We start from the raw sequence: 14188 nt of genomic DNA, 5'->3' as shown, positions 1-14188 counted from the left end.
ACCCATAGTGACCCTGTGGGGAAGGAAATACAAGTATGCTTTTCAATATTTTAAAGATAAAAAGCAGTCATCCAGAGACATGAAATCATTTACCCATAATCATTAACCCAGGAATATTAAGAAATTCTATTGGAATCGATGAAATTCTGACAAGTTCATTATATCACCTGCTATAGATATTTCTTTATGTCATAGGGTCTATAATATAGACACAGGGAGATTATGTATGTAAGATCATATGTGTGTTTATATACAAGATTGTAATGTAGCTTATATAATTATGTAGAAATAGATGATAGTCATATTCCATTACTTTATATGTAACTATTTATGAACTTAGAGCTATTAATATACATAATAAATGTTTTAATTATATGAAAATTATTATTTACATGGATACATTTTCTGACAATTTGATAGCAAATTATTCTCTTAAAGTGCTATCTGGTGTATTGAGAGATTAAGTGAATTACTGATGACCAAGCAGCTTCCATTTTTCAAAGGAGCCTTTTAGTTCAGTTTTTCCTGATTCTTGGTTTAGCTTTTTATCTCTTTCTCTGTCTTTGTATATCTCTGTTTCATCTTTCTGTTCTTTATCTTCAGGAGTATATTTATTTCATAAAGTAATTTGATAGATATAACATTATTTATTTTTTACATTTTAACTAAATATGATAGAATTCTCTCATAATCTACCAGGACTAGTATTTCTAAGTATTTTAGGTTTGTCTTTTCAGTTAACCCTCATAACTTCCCATGAGACCGCTGCTAGTATTAACCTCATTACATAGATGAATTAACTGAATCATAAAATAGTTAAATATGACCAATTTCTCAAAACTAGTTTCTGAGCCTTAATCTAATTCCAATCCTCCTGTGTAAAAGTTGAGTGCCTTAACCTCTATGCCATTTAGCTGCTCTGAATACTGAGTTCCAATCATTTTTTTAAAATTTATTCCAATTTTGTTATAGTGTTATCTTGTTCCTTTTATGGCTTTTTAGATTTATTTCTATCTTGTCTTTAATTAGGTTCAGTGGAAGTTTATCAGTGTGAGAGGTGGCAAAGTATATTTTTGTTAATATTAAGGGAGAGTATTGTCAATATTGCAATCATTAGTGGATTTCTATCTTCATAAATAACAATACCATTAGCAGAAGATCCAACAATCCTTGGCATGATATAATGACATGAACTCACAGTGCATTTCTCAGGGATAGGTAGCAACACTTTCTACCAGTCTTCAAAGGCAAATCCAGTACCTCTACTTCAGTCTCTACTTTGTCATCCTCTCCTTAGGTGGTATAGAGCTAAGTGCTAGGACTGTTTCTTCTCCCTGGTGAGGAAAAAGCAACCTAAACTCCCCCTTTAAGAAATTACCTATATTTTCATTGTGGAATAAAAAGCAGCCTATCATAAATTTCTCTTGGCAAAAATTAGTACCTTGAGAACATTTGAGGATAAATGAGAGAGAAAGAGGGTCAGAGAGACAGAGACAGACAGACAGACAGAGATAGACAAACAGAGACTGAGACATACAGAGAGACAGAGGGACAGAGAGATAAAGACAGAGACACATATTAAGGCAGTGATAGAGAAACAGAGACAGATAGACAGAGACAGAGATGTAGATTACTAGAAGAAGGAATACTGATGTTTAAAGAAGGATTTGAGAGTTGGCATGGAAATTCTTCTTGAAAAAACAATATGAACTCTAGACTCCACAATTAATATAACTATGAAGTATCCTCTTTGTGAAAGAAGTGACCTCTTTGGGGACAGGAGTATATCCTGATTACTGACACTTTTTGCTATCAATTGAGGTTTCAAGAAAAACACTTCAGCCTGGTCCTGACCTTAATGTTTGCTATAGAGGAAATCAACAAGGACCCGGATTTGTTACCTAATATTACCCTAGGATTCCACATCTATAATACCTACCCGAGCGATGTCAGCACCTTGGAGAGCTCCTTAATGTGCCTGTCAGGACAGAGACTGCCTGTTCCAAATTACCACTGTCAGAAGCAGGACAAATTTGTGGCTGTCATTGGAGGAGCCACTTCTGAATTGTCGGTCCAAATGTCTACCCTATTTGAGCTCTACAAGTACCCACAGGTAAGAACCATGGAAAGAATGTCAGGGGAATGAAAATGGATGAAAGGGATAGCACCACAGACATCAAGTTGGATGTGATACTACAAACATTGGGGAATTTTGCCTTCTTTGTTTATTCTTACAGCTTGTGCTTAGAACAAGGATGACACAGACATGAAATTGAAATACACAATCACAATTGCCCTTTTGACAAGAATTACTCCTGCCAGAACATTTTGATCCATCTATCCAACTATCTGCCTATCAATCTAATTATCAATTTGCCTAATGCTACATTATATGTAATAATTACATTATAATTGCATTACATGACAATGAATGACATTGGGATATATATTTGTATATCTTTATCCATTATTGAGTACAATGTATTCGATGTGAAAACAATTAAATAAATGTTCATTGATTTTTGCTGAATTCGATTGAGGTATATTTTATATATTATAATATTTTCTATTATAATGGATTACATTTGTGCATATATTTATATATCTACATTAAATAAATATAAATAGAAAATTGTTTATTGATTTAAATATATACTAATATAATTCAGTGTAATATAAAATAACTCAAATACATGCACACCAATGTAATTCTACCAAAATCAAATGTAAAGTTCTTTTCACAAAGATTATATTGTACTTAATTGAGTAGCCATGTGGGGTGTTAGAGAAAATATTTTTAAAAACAATCTCCAAATGTAACTAACTTACATCATCTGAGAAGGCAAATGTGAGATCTGAAGAAAGTTATCTCAAAAAAGCCTATGAATTAAGGAAAGAAAACACTCCAGTGGTTGAGTGTATGAGGGTAGATTTTCTTGGGAAAAGTGGCACCTGGTCACAGATGTCAATTCCTTCGTCAGAGATGAGATACATTAAGCCTTTTAAAGTGAAGAAAGAGACAATGACAAGAAATAAAAAGGGAGATTTGAATTCTCTGAATGCTGCTTGGATTACGCAAACAGAAAAGGCAATAGCATGTAAAAATGGAAAGACTTGTTTTATTTTATGGTTTGCTCCAGGCTAGAGTTAAGTATCAATAGGGATAATTTTTCTTTCCTTTTCAGATCAGCTATGGGCCATATGATCCCATACTGAGTGACAAGGCCCGTTTTCCAAGTATTTATCAACTGGCACCCAAGGAGTCCACTCTTACCCTGGGAATGGTACAATTAATGGTATATTTCAACTGGACATGGGTGGGACTGGTTATCTCAGATGATAACAAGGGAGAAACATTCCTCTGGAATATAAGAGAAGAAATGACCAGGAAGGGTGTCTGTGTGACCTTTATAGAGAAGATTCCTACCTCTGAGAAATATACTATTAATTCCCATACTGATATCATGTCAAGAATTGACAGATCTTCTGCCAATGTTATTGTTGTTTATGGAGATGCAAATTCACTAAGGACTCTTCAATATGCATCAATGCCTTACCTCATATTAACAAAAGTATGGATTACCACATCCCACTGGGATTTTACCATAAGACCCCATGATAGTACATACAATAGTTTCAATAGTGTTCTGATATTTTCAGATCAGACAAAAGAGATTCCAAATTTCAAAACTTTTCTAAGAACAGTTAAACCTGCCAAATACCCAGAAAATATTTTATTTAAAAGATTTTGGAACTCAGCTTTTGGATGTCCACATAAATATGAGGAAAACAATCAGGAAGATTGTTCACAAAATGCTTCCTTAGAGATGCTACCTTTGCAGTATTTTGACATGTCTATGTCTAGTCAGAGTTACAACATCTACAATGCTGTGCATGCTGTGGCCAGGGTTCTACATAAATTACTCTTGATTAAATCAGAATTTAGAGTTGAAGACAATCTTGTTATATATCCCTGGAAGGTAAGTTTCCATTTATGAAGTCAGAGAGTCCACATTTTCAAACTGTTTTATGAATCATCAGCGACTAAAAAGAGTTGCTTTCTCTTGAAAACAGGAGGTTAGTGAGTCACTCAATGAAGAGATTTTTTTTCAACTATTTTTCCCCTAGAAATCAGGTCTATATTCTTTGGCTTTAATTATGTCAGTTGTGGTTCTTGCAGAGGACTTTTGCCCTAAAGCAAATTAAAGCAATTTAAGGGAAATACAACCATAATTTATTTGTCTCTGTTTTCTATATCTATATAGATCAAATGGACTGCAAAGCAAGATATGAGTGTTGAAAGAAGAGTACTCTATTGTGTTCCAACTCAGGCTCAGCTGCTTTATACAAAATCAATAGTCTTAAACATGAGAAGACTCAAGACATAGTCCATCCCCTCATGTTGGTTTCTTCCATGAAACTATCCATCCATCTTATCCTTTGTGATCTCCTCTTATTGCCTTCAATCTTTACAAACATAAGGGTTTTTTACATTGAGTCCTAACATCTTATTTTGTGGCCAAAGTATTTAACCTTCAGCTTCAATATTAGTCCTTTCAATAAACAGTCAGAATTAATTTTTTCACCATTGACTGATTTGATTCCCTTTACTGCCCCAGGGATTCTCAAAAGTCTCCTGTAGCGCCATAATATGAAAGCAAATTTATTACACATGAATTAGTGGATTTCTTTATTACTTTGAATATTAAAATTCAGTTTGTATATATAAAATTATAATCTATTGGTATAGTGGTTTTTGTGATTTCCTCCAGCTCTGCTCAATAGGTGAGTTGGACTAAAAGAAATTTATGGGGTGGATATGTCAGTGCTGAGGTTGACAAGAAATTTAGTGTCAATAAGCCAACTGATTTTAGAGCATACAATATTGTAGAACTGAAAGCTGAACTATAAGAAGAAAGACTGGGATGTGAAAAATGTCAAAAAACAAAAACAGTTTTAATACCCTAAGAAGATATTGAAAGGTGAAGTAATTAGAAGCTGTACCAGAGGTGAGAGATAGGTTTAGGAGGGTGAGGGATCATTTGATATGGACCAATAGAAAGTTTTAATTGAATAAATGAATTCAAAAGATTTGTCAAAATCTATTAAGAAAATCATATCGTTGAAGGGTTGATAAGAGTGATATGCAAATTATGATCATCCTAGATGTAGCTGAGTAGGAGGAAAAGATTGTTTTTAACAGTTCAAGATATTCTGGGTGTCCTGCATTGAAGCATCACTTATAAGTTCTCTTCCCATCCAGCTGAATTCTCCTCTTAGAGACATCCAGTTCAACAACAGTGCTGGTGAACAGATATTCATAAATGACAAAAAGCTCTCTGAGGCGAAGTATGATATTAACAATTTTGTGGACTTCCTTAATGGTACACAACGCATGGTGAAGGTGGGAGAGTTTATTCCTCAAGCTCCTTTTGGTGAAGATTTTTCTATCCATGAGAATGTCATAATGTGGGATGAATATTATAAAAAGGTTAGTAGTAGCTCACATGGTGGTTATTCATGAGTCATAGGCATAAAAGAGTCTACTTATAGGAGTTTTATTTCCTACTAGAGACATATTAATGAATACTCCAATTCTCACTAAAATGTTGTCTTTTCTCAAGAAATGTGAGGTTACAAAGGGGAAAATCCATTAATTAAATTTCTGTGGAGGGAAGTGATGTTCATTGTCCTATAATTTATCCATTTATGTGCTATCAGAGAAACAGATACTTAGAGATTGCTTATTTGTTTATTGCATAGTAATTGTTTGCAATGTACTTTTTCATTTGAAATATTGCATACCCCACAATAGGCTTTCTTAAAGTAGGATTATATTTTGTTATTTTATTTTTTATGCAAAATGAATCCAAATGCAATCTCTGTCTTAAAGCCAATTGGTAGGGCCTTACCAGGGGAGATGAGTATTTTTCTTAACTTTCCCCTACCCTTCATCCCCATCCCCTCCATGAGATGGTAAGCAATCTTATTTTACATGTGCGATAACATAAAACATTTTTCAATATTGGCTATATTATGGAAGAGATGTCAAACCAAAGAAGAGGAAAGTAAGTGAAATCTAGTGTTGCAGTCTGCCCTTATACTCCATCAGTTCTTTCTCTGGAGGCAGGTGGCATTTTTCATCATTTGTCTCTAAGATTAACCAGGATCATTGTATTACTGAGAATAGCTAGATCACTAACAGCTGTTCACAATATAATATTGCTGTGATTGTGTAAAATGTTCTTCTGGTTCTGCTCACTTCACTTTGGATCAGTTCAAGTAAATCTTTCCAAGATTTACTGAAATAATCATGCTCATATGTTCTTATAGCACAATTGTATTCCATTATAATAATATACCACAACCCATTCAGTCATTGCCCAGTTGCTGAACATCCATTTAATTTCAGATTCTTTACTACACAAAACAAGCTTTTATTGGGATCAGCTAGGTGGCTCATTGAATAGACAACAAGGCCTGGGGATGGGAAGTCCAGGGTTTAAATCTGGTTTCAGAAACTTCCTTGATGTGTGCCTCTGATTAAGAAACTTACTTACCATTATCTAGCCACTTACTACTCTTCTGCCTCAGGACCAATACATGGTATCGATTCTAAGATGAAAGATTAAGGGTTTTATTTAGGTTACTATAAATACTGTTGTAGAAATAATGATTCATGGACTTAACAGCTGTGATCCTGCATGAGGCTCTTGAACTTTGCCTCTTAAACTTTGTCATTTCCATCATCTGTAAAATGAGAATAAGAATAGTGTCTGAGAATAAGAATAGTGTCTACCTCTTACATGGGGTGGAAATATCAAATAAATAAATATTTGAAAAGCATTCTACTAACTTTAAAGTGATACACAGAAGACAGTTAAAATGTTTCTTATTTAAAAGAATATCTGTGGACTTAGCAATTTATTTCTGGAATAAAGGTATTATTCTTATCAGTAGTTAAATATGACTATTTTCACAGGAGTCACTTTCAGTAAATCCCCACTTCTGATGTCCCTATTAGGAACTGTTTCAAGATAAGTCTTTAGCCAGAAAAAAATCCTGGAATCACATATTTAGATTGCATTGATGTGCGTGTATATACATGTATATGTATATATATATATATATGCATGTATGTGTACATATTGCATGCATGTGTGAATGCATGTAGAGAATTTATATTTAAATTCATCTGAAAAATATTTCCCTTCAATTGACTATTTGGGTATTTTTAAAAGATAGAATAGCATTTTATTCACTTAATGTTTTCCAAAAGTTAAGACAGTTTTTGTTACACATTAAGCAACTAAGAAATGTTTATTGACTGATTAATTGAATCCCTAAAAAACTCGATCATTACTTATTCCTCTTGAAATTCTGCAAAATGTGTAACTTTAGAACATGTCCATTTCTCAAACTGCTTTCCCCCTCCCAGACAATTTGAATTACAAGCCCCCTAAAAGAATTTCCTTCTTTTTCAGACTCCCCATTCAGTGTGCAGTGAGAGTTGTGGCCCTGGTTATCAGAAATCTGCCCGTGAGGGAGAACCCATCTGCTGCTTTGACTGTATCCTCTGTCCAGAGGGGCAGATTTCCAATCAGACTGGCGAGTACTTGCAGAGAGACAAACTCCCTTTCCCCATTTTGCAAAAAAAGATTTGAACCTAGGACCTCTCTTCTCTAGGCCTGGCTCTCAATCCACTCAGCTACCCAACTATCCCTGATTTATGAATTATTGTATCACCCGATAGCCTTAATTTCAAAAAAGAGCCTAGACAGGATATTTCAAAAAATATCTAGGAAAACTCCCCATGTATTTGAGATCCAGAGGTCAAAAGAGAATTTGAGTGAATCCTTGCAACAACTCCTAAAAAAAATCACAAAATGAAACCCCCCAACAATATTACACTGAAATACCTGAGCTCCCAAGTCAAGAAGAAAATGCTGCACATGTTCAGAAAGAAATAATTCAGGAATAGCAAGGTTGCTCACTGGATAGAGAACAAGGCATGAGATGGAAAATTCTGGTGCTGAATCTGGCCCCAGGCACTTCCTAGCTGTATGACCCTGGGCAAATCACTTAACCCCAATTACCAGCCCTTTACTTTCTTCTCTCTTGGGAATTGATATTTAGTGTCATTTGTAAGACTGAAAGGGTTTCAAAAAAAGGGGAAAAACAATTTAAATATCATTGAGCCATAGTCAGGACCACACAAAGTTTAACAGCTTCCAACTTAAAGGAGTAGAGGGTTCAGAATAAAATATTCCAGAAAGCAAATTATCTAGGATTACAACCAAGAAAACACTACTCAGCAATACTCAATATAATCCTTCAGAAGAAAAATGGATATATAATGAAATAGTAAACATTAAGGATTTCTGAAGAAAAGACTAGACCTAAAGAGAAAATTCATCCTTCAAACTCAAGATTAAAGAGATGCATAGAAAGGAAAATGTGAAGGAGTTATAAGGGATTCATTAAAGTTCAAATGTTTACATTCCTTAATATGAAGATGCTACATATCATCTACTAAGAACTTTATCATTATTAGGAAAGTAAAAGGAGTCTACATAGACAGATAGCATGGGTGTGAGTGGATTGGGTTGGAATGGTTTTGTAAAAAAATAAGATGAGAAAGAAAGTTGTACTGAACAAAAGGGAAAGAGTTAGAATAAGGAAACTTATTTCATATAAAAGAGGCTTATGAGGAAGTGCTTCACAAAGTTGTGGAAAATATGATTAAAGTCGGGGGAAATGGGCAATGATTGAATATCATTTTCATTAGAATTCATTCAAAGAGGGGGTAGCTGGGTAGCTAAGTGTATTGAGAGCCAGGCTTAGAGACTGGAAGTCCTAGGTTCAAATCTGGCCTCAGACACTTCCCAGCTGTGTGACCCTGGCAAAGTCACTTAAACCCCATTGCCTAGCCCTTACCACTCTTCTGCCTTGGAACCAATACACAGTATTGATTCCAAGATGAAAGGTAAGGGTTTTAAAAAAAGAATTCATTCAAAGAGGAAAGTTGTTTATATAATTTGTCTTCCCTTAATGAGAAGGGGATAGGGCAAAGAAGAGGAAATGGAACAACAGGGCAGATTTCCAGAGGCAGTGGTTGAAAGCAAAGTAGACTTTTTAGAAGGGAAAGGATAAAAAGAGAGAGAGAGAGAGAGAGAGAGAAAGAGAGAGAGAGAGAGAGAGAGAGAGAGAGACAGAGAGAGAGAGAGAGAGAGAGAGAGAAGAATAGAAGAAAGTAGGCTAAAGGGAAAAAGTAATCATACCTCTGAGTGTGATTGGACTGAGCTCACTGATAAAATAAAAGTGGTTAGCATAATCAATTAGAAAACAGAATCCAAATATATATTATTTATAAGATACATAATCCAAATATTTATAATACTTATATTATAATCCATAAAATTTATAATCCAAAAATTTATAAGAGACATGATCCAAAGAGAAGAGAAGAGAATAAAATAAAATATATTCAGTTGAATTTTAAGAGGCATGAGCAGCAAAAGTGAAAACAGTTATATAATAGACTTTTTAATTAACAATAATCTAGGAAACTACTCTGTGATAAAATGTATCATTGACAATGGAGTAATATAAAAAATAACATTAGCTCTGATAAAGGCATCATTTCTTAGACATACACAGAATTGAGTAAATTTCCCCCACAATGGACAAATGTTTACCAGTTTATGGACAAATAGTTGTCTGAAGATCAAAACCATTCTTATCATATGAAAAAAATGCTCTAAATTGTTATTGATTAGAGAAATTTATATTAAAACAACTCTGAAGTAGTACCTTAATTAAACATATCAAAAATAACAAAATTCTGGAAAGAATAAGGGAAAATATGTAACCTAATGAATTTTGAGGCAATAATGAATGGGATCAACCATTCAAGAGAATAATTTGGAAGTAAATCTAACTATATAAAATGGGGCATTCCCTTTGGCCCGCAATACCACTAGTAGGTCTGAATTCCAAAGAAATAAAAGAAAAAGAAAAGGACTTCATATAAATTGCAAAGAAAAGGAAATTGAGGGGATGCCCATGAAGTGAGGAATGACTGAACAAAATGTCACATATGACAGTGATGCAGTACTATTGTATCATAAGACAAGATCAGGAGGGTGGTTTTAGAAAAAAAAACAAACACTACAAAATCTATATGATCTAATAAAAAATGAAGTGAGAGCAATGGAGAGTTTATTGTGAAGAACAGTAACAGCAATTTTGTAATGATTACTAAGTGTTGAAACCTGACTCTTCTGATTAATACCACATAATACAAGACTACTTGGAAGGACTTGGGATCAAAAATGCTATACACCTCCAGAGAGAGAAAACTGATGACTAAAAGGTGAGGTATAATTTTCCCAATTTCCTTTTCCTTTTCTTTCTTGCATTATGACTAATAATCTGGACCTGTTTTGTATGATTTCATATATATATGTAATTTATATCATATTGCTTACCTCCTCAGTGAATGAGAGAGAGGGTGGAAGGAAAAGAAATAATTTGGAACTCAAAATTTAAAAAGAAAATAACGTTGCTCTTGTTCTACACATCATTTTGTCAACTTTGATTGAGGCATGAAACTCATGGAGGAAGCAGCAAATGAGTTGACTGGTATGCAAGGGGAGAAAGTTGAGGCAGAGATCCAAGTAAGCAGACTGTGCTCACCGCAGAGACCACATAAGCAGGGATGGAATGACTCTGGGTGACATTTTCAGGAAGTCAGAAACCTTCTAGGAGAGATTTGCCTAGGAAGGATTGTGCTGGTACCAGCTGATAAAGGACTCACCACCATTTGACATTTCCCTGGCAAAAGAAACTGCAACCTTGCAATACATTTTCCACATTGCTGCCTCTTGATTGCATACCATGGGAGTCTTGTCATTCTGAACTGGTTGTTTTGTGATTCAATTTAGCACATCTAAAAATATCCTCACTACTTTTTTGGTTGCAAAAAAGAAATGAATGTCAATTTTTTTAAAGATGGGGTGAGCTCAGTTGAAAGGAGTGGGGTTAGCTGTCAGAGACTGAAAGCATCTATGGATATGGTGAGGGGGTACCAAAGCATGACTCTATAGTTGTGTTTTGCATCTCTGCCAGAGAGGGAAGCCTAGGTAGGGAAGAAGTGCTAGGAAAACACTTAGGGATAAGGAATTAGCCTTCTTTACTCTTCATTCATCAGATGCTGTTTAAGATTGTTCTGTTTTAGATCAGTAAAATCAAAATGAAACAGAAAAAGATCCTTTTGAGTTGCATATTAATTTAGAAAATTATAAATTCATGTTATCTATGTTACATTGTATTTTTATTTATTTTAAAATAGTTTCCAATTATATTTGAATATGGGTCAAATGGTATTCAGAGTTTTTTCAGGCTTTTGAAACCATTAAGAGATGAGAAATGGCTTTACCTCTTGTACCCATTCATGGCACCTTGCCACCAAGGAGGATACCTTCTTCCCTTTATTTATCTACTACCCCAACCTTTTCCTTTCAGTTCCTTTTTATCTGTTCTCTTTCATTTGAATTTAATAACTTGAAGGGAAAGTTTGTCATTCATATATATATATATATATACTCATTTTATATATAATATATACTGATATGTATATGCTTATTTTAAAGAGCATTATTGTATGCAAAACCATGAAAGTGTTTATCTGTGAGAAAAATTTTAAAATTCTCAGATATATGAGACTTGGAAGAAATTATGTCTCTGAAATAATTTTGATAATGTATTTGAGGTACTGGTGACATTTCTCAGAATTGGAAAAGATTATGGGGGGGGCTCTTTGTAGCAAAGAAATCCTGCTTATGAGGGCAACTAGTTTTCTCAGTGGATTGAGATCCAGGGCTATAGAGGGAAGGTCCTGGGTTCAAATGTGACCTTAGGTACTTCCTAGATGTGTGACTCTGGGCATGTCACTTAACCCCTATTGCCTAGCCCTTGATACTCTTCTGCCTTAAAACCAATACACAGTATTGATTCTAAAATGGAACTTAAAAAAGTCCTGCTTAAACAATTCTAGTACCTTATGCCAAGGATTATTAAGATTTCTGGAATTTGCAATGCTGAGGACTATTTTTTCTTCCCCTTAGATATGGATCAGTGCATCATGTGTCCTGAAGATGAATATCCAAACAAGGAGAGAAATTTCTGCCTCCAAAAAATGGTGACCTTTTTGGCCTATGAGGACCCCATGGGCATGACTCTGGCCTGCACAGCTCTGATCTTCTGTATTCTGACATTTCTTATCCTTGGCCTCTTTGTGAAGCATCAAGACACCCCCATAGTGAAAGCCAATAACCGAACTCTCAGCTACATCTTGCTCCTCTCTCTAAGTCAGTGTTTCCTGTCTTCTTTACTCTTCATTGGTAAACCAACCTCAGCCACATGTCTCCTTCAGCAGACAATATTTGGAATCTCATTCACAATGGCTGTGTCCTCCATTTTGGCCAAAACAGTCACAGTAGTTCTAGCCTTCAAAGCCACAAGACCAGGGAGTAGGAGTAGAAAGTGGGTGGGCTCCAGAGCCCCCATTTCTCTCATTCTTGTCTGCTCCCTGATTCAAGGCATTCTCTGTGGTATCTGGCTCTTGGTTTCTCCCCCATTCCCAGATATAGACCCACACTCAGAATCTGGACACATGATCCTCAAGTGCAATGAGGGCTCTCTCATTGCCTTCTACTCTGTCCTGGGCTACATGGGATTCTTGGCCCTGGCGAGCTTCATTGTGGCTTTTTTGGCCAGAAATCTCCCTGATACCTTCAATGAAACTAAGTTCATCACCTTCAGCATGCTTGTGTTCTGCAGTGTCTGGGTCTCCTTCCTCCCCACATACCAGAGTACCAAAGGGAAATCTATGGTGGCTGTGGAGGTCTTCTCCATCCTGAGCTCTAGTGCTAGCTTGCTGGGCTGCATCTTCATCCCCAAATGCTATGTGATTCTCCTCAGGCCACAATGGAACACTCAGAACTGGATAAATCATAAATCCTATGCCAGGAGAAGGAATGACTCTAAGGCATTTTCTCATGCCTCCTAGCAATGTAATAAGCTGTCTGAAAAATAACCTAAATCATATTTGTTGTTGGATATCTGTTTACATGTGTATCTCTATTATTTCCTCTTCTGGGTAAGCTCTTTCTTATTATTCCCTTTCACCCATAGCTACCTTTACCCTTTAGCCAACTACTACATGATTTCCATATTATTATTTTTTGATAGCCACTTTTACCATTCTTTGTCCTGTGATAATTGAACAGTGGTTTGTACCCCTTTTCTTGCCACCCTAAAAATAATCTTGGAGGATTTCTGTAGTGAATTCAGTTGAGCATCCAGCTTTTGACTGGACTAAGAACAAGGTCCAAGGCTTATCTGTTCAAAGAAAATGGCAGCTAAAAAAATTGTATCTTCCTAGCTTCCCAGAAGACACTTGCTTCTTGTTCTATGTAATTCCAAGCATTTAGAAGATTAGCCTCTGAACAAGAGGGAGGTCAGTTCTATTCAATCAGAGAGACCCAGAAAAAGTGATGTCTCAGAGGGGATGTAAGTGATAGATTTAGGAATCTCTTTTCTTTCTGTCCAAGCAGTGAGAATTAATGTGGATGTGCAGGGAGCGACAAATTCAGGTTACCTAGGCAACCTGTCATATGATTATGTGCCTTGACTCTCTCTGACCCACTTTTCACTCTTTAGTAAATACTTATAAATTAACATAGAGTCTCCAGAAAATTTTAATTGTAATGAACCACTTTAAAAAATTAGTTTATGCCAGTCCCATTTCTATATCTTCATATATTTCATATATTATGACTATAGTCACTAGTTCTTTAATCCTTTCCTTAGCAATCATCCATCCTGGTTCTCATCAATTCCTATTACATTTCCAATGGGAAGTATCTTGTTGGGGGGTTCCCTTACTTGTCTGTCACTGTTCAATTTGATCTGACAGATTGAAGGGTGCTCCTTCAGGCAAGACGTTGTTTTTCATCCTTGTCTTTATATCCTAAGTGCCAAGTCTAGTGTCTTAAAAACAGAAGGAACTTAGAAATCTTTTTGAAATTAAAATGAACTTCTAATGAAAATATATCCTATCAATCAGCATTCTATTCAGTATGAGAAGTGGTGATGTGCTCCTTTCCAAACACCAAGCCTTGAA

General features: G+C 35.3%; 1 protein-coding gene across 1 annotated transcript; it reads left to right on the top strand.

Annotated features, from left to right (window-relative positions):
* Window positions 1–1849: 1849 nt before the first annotated feature.
* LOC130454052 (vomeronasal type-2 receptor 26-like) lies at window positions 1850–13072 on the top strand. Its single transcript, XM_056796936.1, has 5 exons — window positions 1850–2113; window positions 3186–3980; window positions 5264–5491; window positions 7485–7608; window positions 12129–13072. The coding sequence occupies exons 1-5, from the start codon at window positions 1859–1861 to the stop codon at window positions 13070–13072; spliced, it is 2346 nt and encodes a 781-aa protein (XP_056652914.1). The 5' UTR covers window positions 1850–1858.
* Window positions 13073–14188: the final 1116 nt, after the last annotated feature.

This window comes from Monodelphis domestica, chromosome 4 (assembly GCF_027887165.1).
Source record: "Monodelphis domestica isolate mMonDom1 chromosome 4, mMonDom1.pri, whole genome shotgun sequence".
NCBI lineage: Eukaryota > Metazoa > Chordata > Mammalia > Didelphimorphia > Didelphidae > Monodelphis > Monodelphis domestica.
Note: the sequence above shows the minus strand (reverse complement) of the source record. Positions and strands in the feature narration are given on the sequence as shown.

Coding starts and splice junctions, on each gene's coding strand:
- LOC130454052 (XM_056796936.1), top strand. CDS start 1,859: ATGTTTGCTATAGAGGAAATCAACAAGGACCCGGATTTGTTACCTAAT. Junction 3,981..5,263: donor TTGTTATATATCCCTGGAAG/GTAAGTTTCCAT, acceptor CTTCCCATCCAG/CTGAATTCTCCTCTTAGAGA. Junction 5,492..7,484: donor GGGATGAATATTATAAAAAG/GTTAGTAGTAGC, acceptor CTTCTTTTTCAG/ACTCCCCATTCAGTGTGCAG.